General features: G+C 32.5%; 2 protein-coding genes and 1 long non-coding RNA gene across 7 annotated transcripts; 2 read left to right on the forward strand and 1 right to left on the reverse strand.

The window, feature by feature from the left end:
- LOC112326541 (uncharacterized) lies at window positions 1-3,387 on the forward strand. 2 transcript variants are annotated; one of them, XR_008058435.1, is made up of 4 exons: window positions 1-383; window positions 481-561; window positions 1,245-3,021; window positions 3,183-3,387. It is a non-coding gene; the product is annotated as an uncharacterized LOC112326541 (long non-coding RNA). The 2 variants fall into 2 exon arrangements; XR_002980269.2 differs by having other exon boundaries at window positions 1,245-3,387.
- A 6,889-nt stretch (window positions 3,388-10,276) lies between these two features.
- Window positions 10,277-13,906, forward strand: LOC7481447 (protein S-acyltransferase 18). 2 transcript variants are annotated; one of them, XM_002302771.4, is made up of 9 exons: window positions 10,279-10,775; window positions 11,100-11,213; window positions 11,307-11,633; window positions 11,725-11,793; window positions 11,880-11,951; window positions 12,056-12,184; window positions 12,274-12,354; window positions 13,057-13,215; window positions 13,297-13,906. In XM_002302771.4, exons 1-9 carry the CDS (start codon window positions 10,719-10,721, stop codon window positions 13,807-13,809), a joined length of 1,521 nt encoding a protein of 506 aa, XP_002302807.2. In that variant the 5' UTR covers window positions 10,279-10,718; the 3' UTR covers window positions 13,810-13,906. The 2 variants fall into 2 exon arrangements, with proteins under 2 accessions (XP_024451847.1, XP_002302807.2); XM_024596079.2 differs by lacking the exon at window positions 11,880-11,951 and having other exon boundaries at window positions 10,277-10,775.
- A 450-nt stretch (window positions 13,907-14,356) lies between these two features.
- LOC7481446 (probable polygalacturonase) lies at window positions 14,357-18,482 on the reverse strand. Of its 3 annotated transcripts, none has more exons than XM_052450654.1 (7): window positions 18,421-18,482; window positions 17,636-17,706; window positions 16,618-16,935; window positions 16,121-16,241; window positions 15,842-16,016; window positions 15,628-15,698; window positions 14,357-15,346 (listed from the first exon to the last, which is right to left on the reverse strand). In XM_052450654.1, exons 2-7 carry the CDS (start codon window positions 17,651-17,653, stop codon window positions 14,652-14,654), a joined length of 1,398 nt encoding a protein of 465 aa, XP_052306614.1. In that variant the 5' UTR covers window positions 17,654-17,706; window positions 18,421-18,482; the 3' UTR covers window positions 14,357-14,651. The 3 variants fall into 3 exon arrangements, with proteins under 3 accessions (XP_052306614.1, XP_024451848.1, XP_024451849.1); XM_024596080.2 differs by lacking the exon at window positions 18,421-18,482 and adding an exon at window positions 17,888-18,318; XM_024596081.2 differs by lacking the exon at window positions 18,421-18,482 and adding an exon at window positions 17,987-18,317.
- Between the last annotated feature and the right edge of the window lie 3,815 nt (window positions 18,483-22,297).

Here is a 22,297-nt window from a genome sequence, read left to right on the forward strand (position 1 = left end):
TTGGTACGAGAACCAGTAGAGCCTGAGAAAATGTCCAAGTTCAATGAATCTAGTAGGAGGGTCATCCAGAACCAGATCGCAACATGGGCTAGGTTCGCCTAAAACGTAGTTTTATCACGGTTGAAAATAAACCATACAGTCCTTGACAGATCCAGAGGCAGTTATATATATATATAGGAGGAGGAGGACACGGCAGGAGGCATATATATGTTAGCTATGTCGACAAACTGAAATATTCATCGGAAGTTGATTAGAAATGGGCAATGAGTTTGTTTGGGGTCACCCTGAGTTCCTCCTAGCTTCTTCAGTACCCGTGGAAAGCTAATGCTACAATTATCTTGAGCTGGTAAGACTGGCAGGTGTCAGATGTGGATGTGTTAAAGGTAATATTATTGATTATTTACGGCGCCATTCAAGTATTTGTTCTACTGTTAGAGGATTTAATCAAGTATATGTGGTATTACTCCTGATTTGCTGAAGGGTTTGGAGGAACTCTAGGTGCTGCCAAACTTGTTACCTATCATGCTGTGTGGTAGATGCAGATCTGAATCGGATAATTTGGTGGGTTATTAAGATTCTTTATTACTTTGCAACTTGCAATTAATTAGTTCTGGACTGGTTCAACGTTCCTAGGGTTAATCTTAATCTTTCTTTCTTTCTATTTGGACTTATTTTAACCACTCTTCAACTTCTGCTAAAGGGAGGATAAACTTCTCTACCAGAATAATGAAGATAAATTGAAACATGATCAACAGATGTTATGGAGATGGCATGAAAATGTCAAAACAGCTGCACTAATGATGAGTGTGTAGTACTGCAAGGCCTTTGAAGGCCACAGGATCAAAACTCCACATTTGTTAGTAAAATGGAGGTTGTGGAAGTGCACACTTCGACCTCCTCTTACATGGCAGCCACAAATTCTACCAGTAATCTCTTCAAATCTCCTTAATTCTTTGTTGCTGCCAAGTTAAAGATTCCACCGCAAAGAGGAAAGCAAAATTATCCAAACATATAGATAGCATAATTGACTTCAAGAGTAGATCAAAAAAAGTAGAGGTAAAATAGAAAAGCAAACTAGGCGAGGGGGCTGCCACTGGTTGCAGATGTGAGAGCGGCACTTGTTTTCTTTGTTTTTTTTCCGATCCTTGGCGAAGAGTAGTTATATAATTAAAATTTTATTTTGCTGCTCAGAATGCAGCAAGGTCTCTCTGGTCTAACAAGAAAGCTTGTCCTTTCTTCATCAGGTGCACAAATTAAGGACTTGGAGAGACTAGACAAAATACTTCTCAATTCTTTTCAACAATTTGGTATTTGTGCTTTTCTCTCACAATTGGAATCTAATTACTATGAGTAGAGGTATGTGTTCTTGGGCTACCGCTTTTGATGATATTGCTAACATTTTGGTATCAAAGCAATATCTCCAGTCTAGTGTTTTTATTCCATTAAAGATCTCTTTGATTGCATAATTTATCTGGTTTATCTATTAAATTATGTATATTACGATGTTTTCAAGTTTGCTTTGTGTTTGAAACTCTGCACAATGTGGAATTCTACTGAAATTCATGCATGTGTGGTGTTTTACTTTGTATTTCAAAACTCTATTCAAACTGGATTCTTGCATGTGGAATTATACTGGAATTCTTACATTTGTGATGTTTTATTTATAATTTTTATCTTTGAAAAAACTAATTGGATAATCAAATTCCATGTGAAATTATGAGAGAGAGAGAAAAGCCCGATGATGCTGCATGTTCTTATCTTGTATGGATCATGAATAACATTATGGGTCTGTAACTAGACAAAGAATCCTTTTGCTACACTTCTTCTGCATAATTGTCATTTGTATCCCATGTTAGTTAATGTGTTTGATTTTGTTGTAACTTTTGTGGTAATAAGTTTATAAAAAAATATTTTTAGTTTTGGTTTTTTAAAAAATGTATTTTGTTAAAATGATTATAAGATAGATTTTTGCATATAAAATAAATAAAAAGAGGGTTTTTTATAAATAAAAAATAAATTATTTTAATTTTTATAAATTCAATGTTTAAAACACAATTATGTGTGGGTTCGGTATAAAAAGCAGAAATCATTTCACTAACCAAATAATTTTTTCTCTTTTGGTAAGGTAAAAAGCGAAAATGAACATCCTTTTAATTCTTTAAGGCAAGCTGGGTTGGATTCACTTGTTAATATTTTGTTGAATAAAACCTCAACATTTAAATGTTGCTTTTATGGAGAATCGAACTCAGGAAAATATGAGAAAAACACAATAGCCACCATTAGGTTTTTAATTCATTACATGTGTGTGTATTAGGATTTTTATGCATACTTAATTTTTCAATGCATATTTTTTTTTTTCCTAAATATAAAGAATTTGCAATTGACATAAAATTTAGTCAATAATTATGATGCCATATTAAGTTTATATTTGATAAATTAAGTAATAGCTACAACATTTTTAATTATAAAAATATATAGTAACATTAAGTTTAGTTACATAAAGTTAATAACATCAATAATTATCCCCCCTGGTAATTTTTATATTTAAGTGATTAATTAGGATGAGATAGAAATAATTAAAAAAAATATTAATCTAGTTGCCTAAAGGCCTAAAAAATTCTTTTAGAAATAAATGCTAGTCTTGTCATAAAGTAATTTAAATTGCATGGATGTTATAATCTAAGCTAATTTATTTTTTAAAATTAACTTACATGGGTAAATGTTTTGTATTTGGCTTCATCACATAGGAGCTTTGTTGTTTATTTATAATTATTCAAACTTTATTTGTTCTGAATTTCAATTCATTTAATGTTGCTCCTATAAGTGTTTCTTCTTACATTACGTTGCATGGACCTTGATTTAGCACTTTGAGTGGATGAACCTCTAAAGCCCATGGAATCAAGCAAGGGAAAATGCCTCTTAATCAAGTTAATATGGGCAATGCCAGGTTTTTATTTTGCAAGAAGAAAGGACATGTAAAGAAGACATATCCCAAATTTAAGCATAGACTTGAAAAAAAAGGTAATCTCATATTTTTAGTGTGTTTTGAATCTAATATGGTTCATGTTTCTCATAACATTTGGTGGATTTTGGTGAATTGATTCTGGTTCTACAATCAATATTGTCAATACCATGTAAGGCTTCTTAAAAAAATAGATGAAAAATGAATGTCATTTGTTCAGGAAACACTACCTTCACATGAAGATGCGGTTGGGACCTAAAGGCCTGTCCTTATTTCTTGTTTTGTTTTAGACCTTGAAAAACCTTTTATGTTTTATCTTTTTCAATAAACCTTATTTAAGTTTTAAGACTTTTATGTTGTGCCTTTAATTTTAAATTCATTGTAACTCCCTTCATTTATATTAATACAATGTTTTTATTGGTACTGGTATTGTGGATTATGAATTATTCAAATTTCATTTAAATCCTACCCTTGATTGTAGCCTATGATTTTGCATGCTAATAATATTGGCATTAAGTGTGGGGTTATAAATGAGAGATCTTTTATATTTTGGCATATGATATTAGGTCATATCTTCATTGATAGAACTAAAAGGTTGGTAAATAATGGAGTATTTTATTGATTTTAGTACTTACATAAATTGTATTAAAGAAAAGCAAACTAACAAGTTCAAGAAAGGTACCAAAAGAATTTCTGATTTTTTTAAAGATTATGCACATTGTTATTTCAAGTTTTTATGATGCATGCTTTAATAGTAAAGAATTTCTCACTACCTTTATTAATGACTATACACGACATATGATGCTTTTAAGGTCTATAACGCAGAAGTAGAGAATCAATTATTCAAACAAATTAAGACGAGAGGTCAAATAGAAATGGTGAATATTATGGCAAGTACACTAAAAGGGTATAATTATAAGGTCCATTTATAAGGTTTCTTGAGGAACAAGGTAATGTGGCACAATACACAATGTTAGGCTCACCATCTCAAAATAGTATGGCTAAAAGGAGAAATTGAATATTAATGGATATGATAAGGAGTATGGTTAGTAACTCCAAGCTCCCATTATCTTTATGGAATGAAGCTCTAAAAATTATGTATGTACTAAATAGAGTTCCAACCAAGGCAATCATAAAATACCATTTGAGTTATAGAAAGGTTGGAAACCTAGTTTAAGGCATGTACATGTATAAAAGAGTATACAATCCACATAAGATAAAATTAGATTCAAGAACAATCAGTGAATATTTCATTGCCTGTACAGAAAATTCTGAGGGATACAGATTTTATTGTCTATCCTGTGTAACAAGAGTTGTGGAATCTAAAAATTCAAGTTCCTTGAGAATGATAAGATTAGTGAGATTAGTCAACCTCAAAACTCGGTTCTTAAAAAGGATAATAGTTTTAAACCTACTCGTATATCTTTATATAAATTGGTTTTGTTTAATGATAATTATTAAGATTTGATAACTAAAAAAACTAATCATTGAAGAACCACATCATCAAAACGATATTTCTATAAATCTAGTTACTTAACATTCTTAAGTTGAATATATTGATGTAATATTAAGAATATATTTAACAGTTAGGAAACCTATAATTTTCTCAAATTATGTTGTGTACCTATTAGAATATGACATGAGCATTGGTGTTGGTGATGACCTTATTATGTTTTCACAGGCTATAAGTGGATATAAACCTATATTATGGTATAATTCTATTAGGGATCAGTTAGATTTAATGGTTAATAACTAAGTTTGGGTCTTGTTGAGTTGCCTAAAAATGGAAAAGCCATTGGATTTAAGTATAATTTTTAAAACCAAAAGAGACTCTTTAGGAAATATTAGAAGATATAATGTAAGACTCTTAGCCAAGGGATTGATTATCATGATACCTTCTCTCATGTTTCAAAAAAGGAATCATTTTCGAATAATCACGATATTAGTAGCTTATTTTGATATGAAGTTGCATCAAATGGATATGGAAATGACATTCCTCAATAAATACCTAAAAGAAGAGGTTTAAATTAAACTAGAAGGTTTCATTTTAGAGAGGAACAAACAATTGGTTTGTAGACTTAATAAATCTATATATTATCTAAAACAAGCCTCTCGTCATTGGTATTTAAAATTCTATAATGTTATTTCTTCATTTGATTTTATAGAGAATATCATGGATCGATTTATAGACTGTAAGGTTAATGAAAGGAAAATAATTTTCTTAGTCCTATATATAAATGATATTCTACTTGCTTTAAATGACTTGGGTTTACCTCGTGCGATTAAACGACTTTTTGGTGCAATTTGATATAAAAGAAATGGGCAATACTTATTGTGTCTTGGGTATAAATATTGAGAGAGACAAATCCTAAGGGATATTAGGATTGTCTCAAGAAGCTTATGCTAATGAAATTTTAGAGAGATTTCATATAAAGGATTGATTATCTAGTGTTGCACTTATTTTTAAATGTAATAAATTTAGTTTGGAACAATATTAGTTGGTTATAGGGGATAGGTTTGGTGCTAGAGATGTCTTTGATTTTGTTTCTAACTCTTTTTTCTAGGGTAAGTAATGCAACAAGAAATTTTTCTTTCCAGAAAAGTTGGTTTGAGTCTTCTCGAAGCATAACACAAGTGAGAAAAGTGTTTTTATACCAATGGAAATCACTAAGTTTTTTGCATTTAATGTTTGGAAGAAGTTCAACATTTTTATCTTTTAGATGAGATGAATCTCCTATTAAATATAGAGAAATAGTTAGTATTAGGGTTGATACTACATCTTGGATAGGGTTGTTAGATGGTTTAGGATTGGTGTTTGGTCTTTATATGTTTGAATGGATTGCAGAATCTCTAATCTTTAGGTATCAATGAGATGGTAATCCCATCATCGTTTTAATTGGCCAAAAAATTCTACAATTAAAAGTTCAACTATGGTTTTTTTTTTCTGAGTTTCTAATCTGGGTTTTGTAAGCATTGGCAGCCATAGTAATTTGTTGTAAGGTATTGAGGATATTGTATTATATCATTCCATCAAAGTTCCATTTATATAGAGAAGAGGCATTGAACTTATGTTGGTTAGTAATGTTTGGCTCATTTTGGATTCTTATGTCTTGTGTAACATGAGTTGTTTTGGGTGTAGTGTTCCTCCAATAAAGTTTGTATATTTCAGGAATTTCTTTCTAGAAGGCTTCTTCTTTAGCAGAAGTTTGGTTTTTGTCAAGTTATATGGTGTTTACATAGCTTGTAGAGGTTTGATGGTGGTTAATGACTTGGGGTGTGTCAAGAGCAATTAAGGTCGAAGAGGAAGCTTTAAGGTGGTTGAGATGGTCCTTGGTAGCTTTAAGAAAATCTTTTTTATGTTTTGGGTGTAGGTTTTGCAATTTCAACAGGAGGAAATAAAGATTTCTAAATATGTTTTTCTATTCTAGTCAGTTGTTTTCCTGTAGTGTTGAGGTTTATGTTTGTGAAGTTGTTTTGTTGTATAACATGTTTGGTATTAGTGGTAACATCTTCATTTAGGGGTTTATAAGGAGTGACTTCAACTATTTGTTTTTACGAGGGATTTTGAGGTTTCTCAAATAAACATGTTCAGATTAAATGGGAGAACTGCTTGCTAGTTTTCAAACTGTGGTTTTGTTCCTGATTGTAATGAGACATGCATCTTTTATATATATATATATATATAAAAGATATGCAATATGATTTAAAAAACATAATATAACTCAAACTAGTCAAAAAATAAGAATTGTATTTTATGTAATGCAACAAAATCATAAAAATAATTTTTTATTTCTAATCTTTGTTTTAGAATTTTTTTTGAAAAACTAAGATTTCTTTTCAAAGTTATGGTTACTATAGAAATCATTAATAAAATATCTTTTAATAATGATAAAAAAAATTTCAAAAATATTTAGTTTATTTTGGATATTCTTTGTTATATCAGAGAAAGTTGAAGAGGTTAGTGGAGAGGGTTGGTCATTTTCTAGGTTTGTATATAAAGGCTTGGGTACATTTGTAGTATAATCTGTATTTTGAAAACTGGTACTAGGAATATCAAATGTTGATTTTCTAGAGTGGCTTGTATGGTAAGGTATATTTATGACAGATGGGATCTCAGAGATTTTTCCTGAATTGAGTGCTGGATAAAAAGGATTCATATAAGAATCTGGAACTAGTTGAATGTATGTGAAAGGTTAGTTTGACCTTGCCTTCATTGTATTGGGTTATTTGTTTTAGTTAGACATTTGGTTGTGGGGGGTTATGTAGGTTCAGGTTGGGTTGCTCTTTTAAGGATTTAGTCTTCTAGTAAAGTTATATATTTCCATTAGATAACTTTAAGTACAATTGTGTTTGATTTTGAAAAGTCTATCTGTAAAAGTAAGGTTTCATCTTTTTGGGATTGAAATTTATGTTCGTTGGCAAAGGCAGAGAACATGGCTTTATAGTGGATTTTAAATATCAAAACTACTAGAATTGATCCTTCAAGCATATTGTAACTATGGATTTTTGTTTATAGGAGTATACTTTGTAGTATGTTCTTGTCTTTGAGAAATATGGTAAGGTTTGGGTAACAGTCAAAAAACAAAGGACCACTGCATAAACTAGATTCTATAGAATTTAATAATGAATCTTGAAAATTATAGAATCTAACATATTTGAGAACCTGCAAGGATATAAGTGTTTAGGTCTTCTTTGGTGAGGAGTTTTATTCCTATTTATACAATACCAATATGGACATATTTGTAGTTTATGTTTTTATGTTTTTGTAAGGATTTTTGGGAAAGAAGTTAGATGGTTTTAAAAGGTTTTGTGAGTTGTATATCTCTTTCTTCCGTTTTAATTATAAAATTAGTTTTGAAAATATTGAATGAAGAACTTTGATAAATCTAATTCTTTTAGGCTTTTGGTATTTTCCAATCATCAATATTTTTTTGTAAAAACTTCAATAGTAATTTCTTCACTGTTAATAATTTTTTTGTTTTTAGAAGAATCAATTGTAAAGGAGGCTAAAAGAGAAGTAGTTCTAAAAAATACAAAATCCATGAAAATAAAAAGATTGCGTAGAAAAGCATGTTCCAAATTATATGGCTTTAATGCCCTATTCAACTCTTATTCGGGACTTACACCTTTTCGTAGGATTGACCTAAGATTCTAAGGTTCTTTCTTTCTTATCGGATCTTTGAAGTTCTATACAATATTACTATTCCAGACCCCAATAGACTCTAATACCAATATGGTTTCAAAAGGTTTTGTAAGTTGTATATCTTCTTTTTCAATTTTAATTGTAAAATCATTTTTGAAAAGATTGAATAAAAAAGATTGATAAATCCTGTTTATTTTTTGACTTTGGTGTTTTTCAATATATATATATATATATATATATATATATATATATATATCTTCTTTTGATGAGAATAAAGATTTTAGAAGAAAAGAGTAGAACACATGAAATTTTCACAAAAATAAAAATGTCTCTAGTCTAATAAGAAAGGATATGATTTCTTCATCAAGTGTACATATTAAAGAATTGGACAGACTAGATAATAGACTTCTCAATTCTTTTCGATAGTTCAGTATTTATGTTTTCCTCTCATAATTAGAGTTTGATTGTCATGGCTGGAGGTACGTGTTATTGAGCTTCAATTTTTAATTTATTGAAACTTCATGATAATATTACTAACACGAAGAAGTCCAACAAAGGCGTAGGTTTGGATGTTTGGTATATCTAAAAGGCGTGAATTTGTTATGGATAAAAAGGGACGTGCTACTAGGAAAGGATTTGAGGATTGAAATAAGAAAAATCCACTATTTATTAAAGTATTCAAAGAAAAAGAATAAGATTAGTGAAGTCGAGAAACATTACTATATTTTAACCTAATTTATTTTTCCTATTTTGAAGAAATTATTGTGTAGAGTTGGTAGATTATCTAAACATTCTAAAACAATTGGGGTTTTTTTTATGGTGATTTATTGTTCATATGAACAATAAATCACTTTAATATATATTTTTAATATTCTTATGAAAATTCTATATCGTAGCTCAGTCGATTAAATCATGCGTGGGGTGGGTGCAAGTCACGGGTTCGAGTCTTATTGGAACTAGTATTTTCTTCTAGACGACATCTTTTTTTTATATATATAAAAAAAAAGACATACGACAATAAAGAAGGGTTAGGTGTGTGGGCCTAGCATGCTACTATGGGCTACGTGCTGGACCTGAACCTTTTATATCCTTTATTTTCTTTTTCTTTTTTGCACTAAACAAATTACTAGATTTACTTGCTCTTCAATTTTGACATGGTTCTGTGATAATATTATAAATTTTTATTTGAATTTTAACAAAAAAAGGAATTTCAATTATTATGTATCTGATATAAAAATAATAATATAATAATAAATTGTTCATGCAAATTCAATTCAATTTTATTTATATTCTTAAAAATTTTAAATAAATCCTCAACATAATTTTATCACATACGTTTTTGATATTTTTTTTAATAGAAACCATGATTCCAATTAAAAACTTTATGCTTGGTAAGATAAACAAGAGATACATTAATAAGAACATTTATCTTAATTAAGAAAAAAAATTCAAACCAATTGTATTTTCTGGTTTAATAACAGTGTTAAAGAATTTACTGAGATCTAAATATATATTTTCTTGTGTTTAAAAAAATTTTGGTTTCCCCCACAGCATAACGCGGTCATACAAACTTGTCCAATTTATGTGGTTTGTAACTTGTATTTAATTGAGTAATATGAGAAGGTGAATTTCTCTAAATATCTCTTTATTTTTTGCCCCACTCTATGAATATAACCCTCTCATCTTTTTTCAAATAAAGAAAAACAATTTGATAGAAAAACAAACTAAAAATTGTAATAGCATAAGTTATCCTTTTCAATAATGATAATAATAATAATAATATTAAAATTTGGTTCAACTTGACAGATCAAAAGATTAACTTATCTAAAATTGAATGTAATTCAAATTTAAATTAAAGATTAGTACTAGTAGTAGCAAATTGAAAAAAAAAAGTAGATTGAGTGAAAGGAGAAGGGGAATACAGATGATAAGGATTTTGTCTTTTGTTCTGCATGTTTTGGGAATTGATAATTTATTGACTCAAAGCATATTGGTTAAATTTTATATCAAGTTAGTTTGGGAATTGATTTAATCAAATCTGATGGAACCAACAAGATAACACAAGATTTGATCTTTCTTATTAGAATACAAGTGAAACCAAATCAAATTTTTTAAAAAAATTCTTAAAACAATATTATTTTTTTAAAAACTTCCAACTATTGTATTGAGTTAATCAAAATCCATCCACTAAGCTTGTAATCCCAGCCTAATTTTAGGTATCATAGCTTTGGTAGCAATGGCATAAGCTCTGGCGGCCCAAACATGTGAAAGTGATTTCTATTGGGTCCCACATATTTTTTTGTTTTGTTTTTTGAAGTTAACTACTGAGGGCCGTTTGATCTTCCTAGTTCTAAAAGTAGCCGTTCAAATTTCAAAAAACCCTCCCCAATAGTCGACCGTTGGAAGAGGGAGGGAATAGTTGTTCCAATTTTTTAACTCTCAGCGGCGACTTCAAGCGAAAGACTCAAATCTAAACAGCACTTAGCTTTAGCTCACTCAGGCCAAAAGTTTTTATCAAAAATTCTATGGATTGCAACTAAAATCATACCCCCAAATTCTCTGTGGTACTTCGGATTCGGAAACTGCAACAAGAAATACACTCAAATAACAGAAATGATATCCATGGCCACGAGGCGCCATGGTTGGCAACGCCCTCTCCACCCTTTACAGGTACGCCCCGCATTCTTTTCTTCTTCTTCTTTTTTTCTTTTTTTAACTTCAATCTCTCTGTATATTGAAAAAATGAACTGTTAAAGCTATGTTACCTTCTAATATTTTCATGTCGGGTCTTTGTATGAATATAGAAAGGGTCTTTCTTTATTTCAATCACCTCTTAAGTAACCCATAGCTTGCTAAATTTTTTGTTTTTGTACTTGAAAAACGAAAAAAAAAAAGGTGAATATCCTATCTGCTGAATTCTTAATTTTTCGTTAATGTCATAGTGTTGTTTAAAGTTTAAACCATCCATCTGTTCTGTTCATTGTTGCGATGCAGATGATAGGAATGGCAGTTTACAGTTTTCTGGTTGTGACCTTCTATACATTCCTTGGACTTTTCCTTGGAAACAGAATTGCTGAAATTACAGTCACTGCAATCTTTACTTTTGTGGTAATGTTGATGTCAAAAGAAGCCTAAAATCTATTCTTTCTTTACCAATAAGCCAAGAAAGCTAACCCATAACTCAATTCCTGTTTTTTTCAGGCAGTTCCAGTTATGTTCCTGTTTGTTAGGTGTACTGCCATTGATCCGACTGATAAGACCAGGTTTAGGAAGAAGAAAAGAGCTAAATCAGATGGGTTTCCAAAGTTAAATTATTGGTTTATATTGAATCAAATAATCATGAGGTTTTTTAGAAGGATGGAAAGAAAGATCCTTAAAACCTTTATAAGGAGAAAGTATTTGGACCCATTGAAGGCCAATGCTCAAATGGAGCCATTGCTTCCATTTCCACTTGTCATGAAGGATGATGCAGTTTCACCTGACCCAAAAGATGATGACATCTCTTATTGCTCGCTATGTGATTTTGAGGTCTGGGCATATATGCTTTAATTACGCGTATCTTTAACAGTTTTGCTAGGATTTAAACGATACATAGCTGACTGCAATATATATGTCTCAGGTAAAGAAGCGAAGTAAGCACTGTAGAGCCTGTAACAGGTGTGTTGAAGGGTTTGATCACCATTGCAGGGTAAGAGTCTGGGTGTATCTTTGTAGGTTGAATTATCGATCATCTTCTTCATTAGTTTCTCATGAAGTTCAATTTTTGTGATCCAGTGGTTAAACAATTGTGTTGGCAAGAGGAATTACACAACTTTCTTTCTTCTAATGATATTTGTCTTGTTAATGGTCAGTAGCTTTGTGTTTTTAGATTGTTTGAGACCAACTAATTATGTTTCCTAATGGAAGTTCAGTTCTTAACTGGAGTTTTTCTCAATCAAATTGTTGTACAGTTAATCATAGAAGGAGGAACTGCCATTGCCATATTTATAAGGTGCTTTACTGATAAGAAAGGAATAGAAAGGGAGCTGGAGAGGAGGCTACATGTGGAATTCCCAAGAGGGGTTCTTGCCACAATATCAGTAATATACAGCTTATGTTACGTTCAGTGGGTTATCATTTTTTTTTTTAATTTGGTATTCATTGGCTTCTACTTGTCACAATGTTACAGGTTTTGTTGGTTTTAATGACAGCTTATAGTTCAGCAGCCATGGGACAACTTTTCTTTTTTCATGTGGTTCTCATACGCAAGGTAATTATAATGGTTTGCTAATATCACCAAAAACATCAATTGTGTTGGGTTAGTGAGGTAAAGCAAGGACTGGATGGCTACGAAACTTCGGCATCCAGCCATATTTGTTCATTTCAACAATTACTTCAACGAGAAACAGCAGTGCCTATTCTGTTGTTAAGGATTCCTTCTGGCAACGGGAAAAGGTGGACATTGAAGCCTAAAAAAACAGGCTCTTGCCTTGCTTGGTGTTAGGAATACAAGGAAAATGACAGTTTCCTTCAACCGCAACTCTCTTTCTTTTGGCAGATTCATGGACCGCTCCCCTCGCATGATAGATGCAGATACCTTGAACCATACAAGGATACTGGAAATCAAATCTTAATTTTTCTCTTACGGGTTGGCATTGAGTGAGAATCATGTCAAATATAGGATTAAAGTTATTCCCTTGATATGCCAACCCCCCTCTGCGTAGTAGTTTATGTCTCTTAGGATGACATTAAGGATTAATTTATTCGATTTCTTCCAGCAAAGCATCAATTATCAGTATCTCAAGTGACAACATCTTTTGAACACTAAAGGATGCTTGCAAATCCGTGCAGGTTTAGATTTAGAAACAATAAAACCAAAATATTTTGTATGTCTTCCTCTACTGCACTTTAAAGTTTTTCTATCAATTGCTTCCCTAGTCTAAGTTTGTATTTTGATTATTTATTGTTGCAGGGAATGAGAACATATGATTATATCCTGGCCATGAAAGAGGTAAACGAATCAATTGAACTAGATCCATTGGAAGATTCAGATCTCTCTTCAGACTCGGATTTTGACTCTCCTGAAAAATCAACAATTGTTTCACGGTTTTGTGGCCATAGAGAAAATGAGGTATATTAGACTCTGCCTACCTTATATTGCACTTTGAGAAGAGATAATATCAACCTTACTAGATGGTTAATTTATTTTCAGAACCCTGCAAGTCTGTCAATAAAAATTGATAGGGGGGATCCTGAGTCTTCCAACTTAACCAAGAAACAAGGCTTTCGTGCAAGCATCAATCCATGGAAACTAATCAAGTTGAGCAGAGAGAAAGCTGTGCTAGCAGCTGAGAAGGCCAGAGAAAGGATTATGAAACAGAAACCAGTCGAGCAACCAAATTCATTAAGGCCCCTACCGTCGGAGACTAAATGTGGACCATTGATGAACCAAAACAAGAATGTGATCAATGTGGAATCAGGTTCAACACCACTTATTTCCGAAGGGAGGGTTCCAGTGTCACTTGGAAGCCTCTCAAGTCCAAGAAGGCGTTTTTCTGGCTCCCAAAGCATGTTTTCTGGCTACATACCTTCGCCAAAGAATAAATACAGTAGCAGTTTTGATTTGAAGTTGACAGAAGTTTCCAGGGAGCTCGAAACCTATATTTCGAGGCAGGTTTTGTGTTCTGTAATGAAAAAAGATGCCCAAGAGGCTTCCCCAAAATAATTATTGCGCTTGAGTTTTTGAATTCTCAGCCTTGGAGAAAGTTTTGTACATTGATTTAGTGTATACATACATGTGTTTCTTTTCTTCTTCTTTTTAACGACATGCTACCTGGAGCACTCAGTTCAGATTCTTTTTTCATTGGAAAGCAGGTCAACTTCTCTCGAATGTGCTTCACTATTTCGTAGTCTGGATCTGGATCCTTCAGCATACGGATCATAAATGTTGAGGCGTTAACATGAAAACTGGAAGCGCTTGGCTCTTCTGTCGAGCAAAAGTAAATTCATAAATGGTTCAAAAGTAAATTCCAAACAACCGTGCAGCCGGCATTAGGCTTTTTATCACGCGTAATTGAGATGGTTCTCTCTCAACCCCCTGTCCTTATGCAACAGAGAGAGAGAGAGAGACCATCCTAATCCCATCATTTTCTGCAATTTCTTCAACACCAACAGCATCACAAAACGAGCCGTATCCAAAATGGTGTAAAATGCTCTTTCTTTTTCTTCCTTTTCGCTTTCCACAGACACACACGGACACGTTTGCGCGGAGATAGTTTTGAAGGTATAAGCTCATTCTATTACCACTTATGATATAAAAAAAAAATGCACTCAATTATTTGTTACTGCACACAGCTACAGGAAAAATCATCTCTCAAGACTATTTTCTCAAGTCAACAACCACAAATCAGCAACTTCACTCAACTTAATATGTCAGGCGACCATTTCCTCTGAAAGGCAATGAGCAGCGGTGTGGATAATGGCAAGAATCAAATCTTGAACTACGTTGAACATTCACAGTAGAGGATGAATTAATCACCGAACCAATACTATTATGCCTCCATAAATTTACCAAGACAACCAAGCACCACCTCTGTTTTGATTACTTGAACTTTGCAAGTGATGTGATAGACAGTAACAATCTGAGTAATGGTCAGGGAAGATTCTCTCCCTGAGAGGCTCACAAATCTCTGGGGAAACCGTGTCAGAATACCCTTGGATATATGAACAATTCCATGGAGACTTCGAGGTCACACTGAGGTTAATGTTCAACAGGCAAATGTCAAGAAAAGTATCCCCTTCTATGCCCTCCAAAAGGCCAGCATATTTAACATTCTGTCCCGCAACATCCTCAACGGTTATTCGTTCTATTAAAGGGAGAGCAGTTGGATCATAATACTCATCTGGGTGCTCTCCATATCGACCAGTGAAACTTATAGCTGTTTTGACATCAGTCAAGCTCATATTTGATATATAAATGTTCCTCACATATCCCCCCCTTCCAGGAGACGTTTTTATCCTGATACCTGTAGTTGAATTGTAGAACCTGAGATTTTCTGCATGAACCTCTGACACTCCTCCAGACATCTCACTTCCAATTGCAATCCCAGCACTAGTAGTTTGTCCAACAAGCCTGCGAATGGTAATGTTTTTGCTAGGACGACCATATGACATGCCATACTCATCCCACCCACTTTTGATGGCAATTATATCATCACCAGTGCTAACGTAGCAGTCCTCAACACAAACATCATCAGAAGAATCTGAATCCATTTACACATGAATAAGAACCATATGAAGTATTTACAGAAAGTAATTGAAAATGGGTTAGACGATGAGAAGAAGTTAACTTGCATCTTGCAGAGATGCTTCTCGCTTTAAAAATCAAGCAAGTAGTAGCCACATTCCACAGTGCGCATGAGTTTGATTTTTTCCAAAGAGAAATATAATTTATATATATATATATATATATATTTGCATCTCAAACTATAGATTTCTCATCCATAAACTGCATGAACATTTTCCAGCCTTAAAGAGAGCTCACCTGGATCAATCCCATCAGTGTTTGGTGAATCAAGAGGAGCAAGGATCGTGACATTCTGAACAATAACTTGGCTGTTCATCCAGAAAAACAGTCTCAACTCTCCCCCTAATTCATAAAAGCTTCACTTTTGCACAGTTTTATATGATAATGTAAACACTTCAAGTCTAACAATAAGGAAGAGATATGCAATATGATTGATTTGGGGAGGACAAACCTGCAGTAAACAGGGTGGATGGTCCAGAACGGTGAATTTATGAAAGTCAGGTTTGAGATGACTACCCCAGTAGTGTTCATAAATTCAACCAGATGAGGCCGGGTATAGTTCAAGGTTTGATTTCGAAACCAGTCCCACCATATGCTGCCTTGGCCATCAATAGTTCCATTGTCACCTGCATGGTGAAACCAGTACCATTACAAAAACAACATACTTAACTACAAACAAGTACTCACAACAAAATAAAAATAAATAAAAGACCTTATAGATGTCACTGACCTGTTATAATAACATCTGTTAAATTACGACCATAAATAAGGCTTTTGTGCCTCCTCCCAGGCAACTCCCTCCCTCGGCCATATGATGGCAGTGGATCAATAACTGGCCAATCATCAGAGTTCTGGAATTTTCAGGTTAAGTTATTCAGTATTATGAGCTACAATGTCATACCAGTGAGCCCAAAATCAAAAGAAAGGTTGCCCAATTACACTGGGGGGAATTTGCACAGATGAACTAGCATAAGGAACCAAAAATCATATATTAATAATCACTTGCATCAATCAGTAAGTGAATCCCGTGGAATATAGATTTTCACATATTCATATAAAGATAACTTACTTTCATGCATGTATGGATCTATTTCATCAAAAACAATAGCTTTTAGCTTCTAAATTAACACAGTCCAAACTTTCCAGATAGAATAACTGCAGATAATTGGCAAAGATTTTAACACACATTTTGTGCACATATTCTCTGGCATGGAAGTGGGGACTCACAGTTGATCCAAGGATGACAGCATCCTTATCTAACCACAATGTCAGATGACTGATCAGATCAAAGCTTCCTGTCAACCAACGGCCAGTTGGGACAAAGAGCTTGGCCCCGCCCTTGTCAGCAAATGAATTGAGATAGAAGATGGCATTCTGGAATGCCTTTGTGTTGAGAGTGACCCCATCTCCAACTGCTCCAAATTCAGTAATAGTGACACTGTGAGGTCGAATCACTGCCAGGTTGCCCTGTTCGCAAAGTAAGCTGCACTTGATAGCCCATGGAGCATCACCGAATAATGCAAGTAACAGCAGCACATTCACCAGCTGAAAATAAAAAAAATATATTCAAAGATGATTAAGTAGAGTAAGAGATCGGAGTTATGTCTTTTTGTTTCTTTACTTGTGTTTCTAGTTAATCATAGTGAGCGATGGTGAGTTCTTATATACAGGTATGGTAATGTTGATGACCTTGATCAGCTTAAAAACTCAAAAGCTAGCCAAGGAAACAGAATATAAAGAAAGGCAAGCCATGTAAAGTAAAATGTGAATCAAAACTGGAAGAAATACTAAAATATATAGAGAGTGAAGCACTTTAAACTAGCAAACATGTAGTTTTAAACCAATTCATAAGCAATAGATCACGGATTTCATGCCATATCAGTTACTGATAGATAGAAATGCAAGCCGCTTGAGCTACATTTTGCCAGAAAGATGTTAAACTGAACAGACAGCCATAGTTTTGACAAAGAAAAGGAAACTAATAAACATTTCTCCATCAACATTTGGTAACAGTGAAAGAGAAGAAGTAATTCTTTTCAATCAGATCCCCAAGCAAATTGTTCTCATTTTATGTATTTACTTGAATTTACGACTGTAATTCTGACTGAAATAAGCTGAGTCAGGGCAATGCTTTACCATTTTCTTGAAACCATACACTAATTTACTTACCTACAGGGTAAAAGAGAGTGAAAACAAGGAAAGGGGAGCAAGAAGAGTTAAAATAAGAAATGATCAAGCAACTCACAGTAAAAGATCTCCTCATATGACTAAGATCTGCTATTTCCGTTTTGAGCCCAAGCAGCTTAACCTTTCCACCTTGTTTGCCAGATAAGAAAATCCAACAAACAAATTCCCTCAAAGTGAGAGAGGTTGATACAGATAGGGGTAGGGATCTTGCAAATCAAGATCTCTCCCTATGCAAGAAAATGCAAGTGTGTGTGCTGTCTGTGAGTGTGATTACTGATTAGATATTGAGACAAACAACCACCAACAATACCATCCAAAGAAGAAAAGAAAAGAAATATCATTAAAAGTGACCGTTGCTGTCAGCCAAAAATTAAGCAGTAGGTCCCTCTTAATTGTTCCTTCACCTCACCTGCTACTCCATTGTAATTTTCTCACTCACTCACTCACTCCTATGATCTTCTTCAAGAATACAAATACACTATGAACTAAAGAAAACCCGAAAAAGCAAAAGGGACTGAAGCACTCGATGAAATCGAAGTTGGGTTAGTGTTTAAATACTGATATTTGAGCTAAAACAGTGGTGTCTGTGTGTCCCTTTTGAGGATTTTAGTTTTTCTATGTTTCCCTTGATTGAGAGCTGATTAACACTGATGGAAGTTGATTTTTCGAGAGAAAGAGCATGGGACGAGGAGGGTATCCCTCGCTATCTCTCTCTCTCTCTCTCTCTCTATCTCTCTCTCCCCCTCTCCCTCCCTCCCTCCTCTCTATAGGTAGGCTTGCCTTCGCATGTGACCAACTCACGTTTTCAGTTCAAGGTTTGGAGAATCTAGTCCTAAAACTAACCTGCCCTGTAATTTTACTTCGTCAATCATCATTTGGCCTCGTCTTTTAGGAAGCCTTTTCGTTGAGAGGGAAACATTAGTAAGTAATGGGAGTTCCTGAATTTATCTTTTTTCTTTGAATTTATCCTTGATTTTTTTTTTTTTTTTTAATGTAACTAAAATTATGATATGGTGTAATTGGAAATTAATCAATAATTTTGCCTTTTTTCTTTTCAAAAAAGTAGGATAAAACGTTATAGATCTTAGGTGGGATGGGTTATAGTTTCATATTTTGTTTTTTTATTCCGACAATTTCATCAAGTGCTTGAAATTTTATCACAATTAAAATCCTAAATAATATATTTACATCGCTCGTCTCCTACAAGGTACCTTATTAAAATTCTATTTTCACCATTAAAACTTTTAAAGTGCTTAAGAACAAGCCCATAGAACTATTAGTGTTAAGATTCAAAAATAATAAACATATATTAAGATTTATCAAATTATAAATTGGAATACAAGGGTTTTATTTGTTGTTATCTTACTCTGCTTTTGACTCCTTCAGATGAATGGATTAAAAAAATTTCATATTATTTTTGATAAATTATATTGATACTAAAATCAAAATATTTTTTTTTATAAACAACTAAATATTTATTTGACAAGGGAATCTATAATTATTTTTATTTTATGTTTGTGTTATTAATTTCTACTCACCGTACATGCAACTAAGAGATAATATTGTGATAAAAAGATTTGAAAATAATATAATATTAATTTTTTTCCTTCACCCTTTTGTAAAAACATTATTGGTTTTTAATTTCATTTTTCTATTCAAATTGATGGTGTCATGTTTTTTAATTTGGTCTTCATTATTTTGATTTTTAATTTTTTTTCTTTGCTTTTTTTTAAAAAAATATATTATTCTTTTTAATTTCACCTTTCAATCAATTTTTTATGTCAATTTCGATCCTCATTCTTTGGAATTCTTTTGGGTCCTTTTGCTAAATTGGTTTTTTTCTCTTTTCAATTTCACCATTATTTTTTTGGGTTCTTTTGCTAAATTAATTTTTCTTTGCAATTTCACCCTTCAATCAAATATAATATTTATTTTGTATTTTAATTTTGACCATCATTCTTTTAATTGCTATTTTTTGAATTTTTTTGTATAATTAAAATTCTTTTTTCAATTTAATTCTTTAATATTTGATTGATTGAGAATTGGACTTCATGATTTTTTCAGATAGGATGCTTCGGGTTTAATGACCCAAGTTATGGGTTTGAAAAGTTAACACGATTTTTTTTAAAGGGCTTTATAATTCTCCTTACTTTTTTATCGTGTTATTTCAATCTCATGAACTGGGTCGTGGGTTTGACGGGATATCCCAGGTTGGAGTGACCTTGATTGTCGGGGTTATAAGTTTGTCATGCTAACTTGGATTAACCATGATTTATCTTCTTTTTTTATCTCATTTCATATTTCCGTATTTAATGAGTTGTGAATTGATATACATCGTTTGTCTTCTTTTGAAAAAAAGTATTTTTTCCCCAAATTATCCTAATCACTTTTCTTTTTAAATTTGATACATCTACTGTCATTTTCCTCTTCTTCTTTTTTCCCTCTAATTAAAATAAAGTCAGCTTATTCAATCCAATCAGGTCTATGACCTGAGCCACACATTTTTATTTAAAAAAAAAAACACTTACAGCTACTAAACATTATTTCTTACACAAAATAGTTCAACCCTGCAACAAGGCAAAGTGCAAACACCATAACTATTGTCGAGCTAAGTCCACGAAGTTCACCGAAGGAACTCTCTTACCCCTATTGTTTTAAATAGGGGTGTTCACGATTAGGTTCGGTTTGGTTTGGACTAAAAAAACCAACCGAACCGAATTAGATTGATTATGGAAAATACAGACCGGACCGGACCGAATTCCAGTTCAAACCGAACCAGATCGGTTTGGTTCGGTTTCTCTTAAATAAAACTAGTAAACCTAATCCATTGAAATCTAATCAGATAACATTGCTAAAATCAAAATTTTCTCTTTAAACAATTTTTATAACGTAATTGATAAGATTTAGCAGTATAGGATCCAATTTAGTACAAGTATATATGTTCAAATACTTTATATCTATACAGGTCAATTTTTCCATCTTTTCCATAACACTAAAAGGAGGACTCAATTAAGAAATATGTGAATAGATTGGAGGAGACCACTGAGATATTCCTTTTATTTTCTTTTTCGTGCAAAGTCAGGTGGCAAAAACATGAGGTTACAAATGTTTTACGATGGACTGATGGTGTTAAAAATTACCTTTAAAGTTCAAACAAGAGGAGAGAACCGAAGAGTGAAGCCAGGGAGATGGAGAGGTGGGTTTGTGTTCGGCTAGATAATGTAGGAAAGGAAGAATGAGATGGAGATGAGATGCAGAGCAGACGAAAAGGAAAGGCCAGTAAAAAAAGAGATGGGAATTTCCTATAAGTAATTTAACTAATTGATCGTGAGAGGAGATGAGATGCAAAGCAAGTGAAAAAGAAAGGAAGAATGGGAGAAGTATTCTTGGGCGACGACTTTTTGTGAGGGGTTGAGGGGGGTTATGTTAGGGTTAAGTTAATTTATACTCCCTCTTTATTTTTATAGATATTAGGTTTTTTGGGTTGGACCGGTTCGGTTTACTGATTTTAGTTGTAAAACTGAAACCGAACCAAACCGGTTAGATTTTATAGTTTTAGAAATCGGTTTAATTGGTTTTTCATCCCGGTTCGGTTTCTTTGGTTAATTTTTCTTCGGTTAATTGATTTTTTTGAACACCCCTAGCTTTAAAGCTTGGAAACACTCCACATCTCCGGCCTGTTGCATGTTTAAAACTCAAAAAAAGAAAACATTTAATAATTGGCAATTATACCTTTGAAAAAATTAATTCAAATCCTTTGGCATCATGAATACCAGTGTAAATCATAAGTTATTAAACTTGTTTTGATGTTTACCCGGTGCAAGGCCAAGATTAAGTGTTAACCATGATCAATAAAAAAAAATTATAAAAAATCAAAATAACATAATCTAAAAAAATAAAGAAATGCCAAACTAGATTTGACCAAATTATTCAAGTTATGAAGATTAAACCGGGTCAACTCTAAGTTGATTTTTTAAAAACACCCAACTTGGATTAAGAGATAAGTAAGCTAAACTTTAGATCGACGCAGCTTGTTTGGGAGTGTGGTTGCATTTGCTTTTCAAAGTGTTTTTCGCTCGGAAATGTATCAAAATAATATATATTTTTATTTTTAAAAAATTATTTTTGACATCAGCGCATCAAAATGATTTAAAAACACCAAAATAATATTAATTTAAAGCAAAAAAATAAAAAAAATTCAAATTTTTTCAAAAGCACTTTTAAAACGCAAAAACAAACTTCTAATTCTATTATAGATTGACCATATTTGATTTATTTTCAAGTTGTTCTGAAATCTACTTGATTATATTTTAAGTTTTTAGAATTTGACAGGAAGAAATTATCAAAGTCAATGAGAAAGCAATCTACATAATAAAAATAAATGTTATTATAGGTATCAGTTATAGCTATGGGACTTAAGATTTGCAATTTTTGCGTAGATATTCAGAATTACTCCTAAGATTAAACCTCTTCATATCATATATCTAAGATTTTCAAACATCATGATGAAACGATGAAGAAAACAAAGAGAGAGAAACAACATAAAAAGACAACTGATGGCATACCAGACAAGAAAAACCTAAAACCTAATTAATATACTAGTTAGGGTTGAAAGGGAGTGTTTTACTAATCTTCTGTTTATGTTTTTAGGTGTTTTTTAGAAGTGATTTTGATTTTAAATGTATTAAATTAATATTTTTATAGTATTTTCTGGTAATTT

This window comes from Populus trichocarpa, chromosome 2 (genome assembly GCF_000002775.5).
Source record: "Populus trichocarpa isolate Nisqually-1 chromosome 2, P.trichocarpa_v4.1, whole genome shotgun sequence".
NCBI classification, from domain to species: Eukaryota; Viridiplantae; Streptophyta; class Magnoliopsida; order Malpighiales; family Salicaceae; genus Populus; species Populus trichocarpa.

What these genes read in the sequence shown, in the direction of transcription:
- LOC7481447 (XM_002302771.4), top strand. Translation starts at nt 10,719, where the DNA reads ATGATATCCATGGCCACGAGGCGCCATGGTTGGCAACGCCCTCTCCAC. An exon ending in CTGCAATCTTTACTTTTGTG is followed by an intron (nt 11,214 to 11,306) that starts GTAATGTTGATG and finishes TGTTTTTTTCAG; the next exon opens with GCAGTTCCAGTTATGTTCCT. An exon ending in GGTTTGATCACCATTGCAGG is followed by an intron (nt 11,794 to 11,879) that starts GTAAGAGTCTGG and finishes TTTGTGATCCAG; the next exon opens with TGGTTAAACAATTGTGTTGG.
- LOC7481446 (XM_024596080.2), bottom strand. Translation starts at nt 17,918, where the DNA reads ATGATATTTCTTTTCTTTTCTTCTTTGGATG. An exon ending in TTTCTTTTCTTCTTTGGATG is followed by an intron (nt 17,707 to 17,887) that starts GTATTGTTGGTG and finishes CTGGCAAACAAG; the next exon opens with GTGGAAAGGTTAAGCTGCTT. An exon ending in CTGTCATCCTTGGATCAACT is followed by an intron (nt 16,242 to 16,617) that starts GTGAGTCCCCAC and finishes TGAAAATTCCAG; the next exon opens with AACTCTGATGATTGGCCAGT.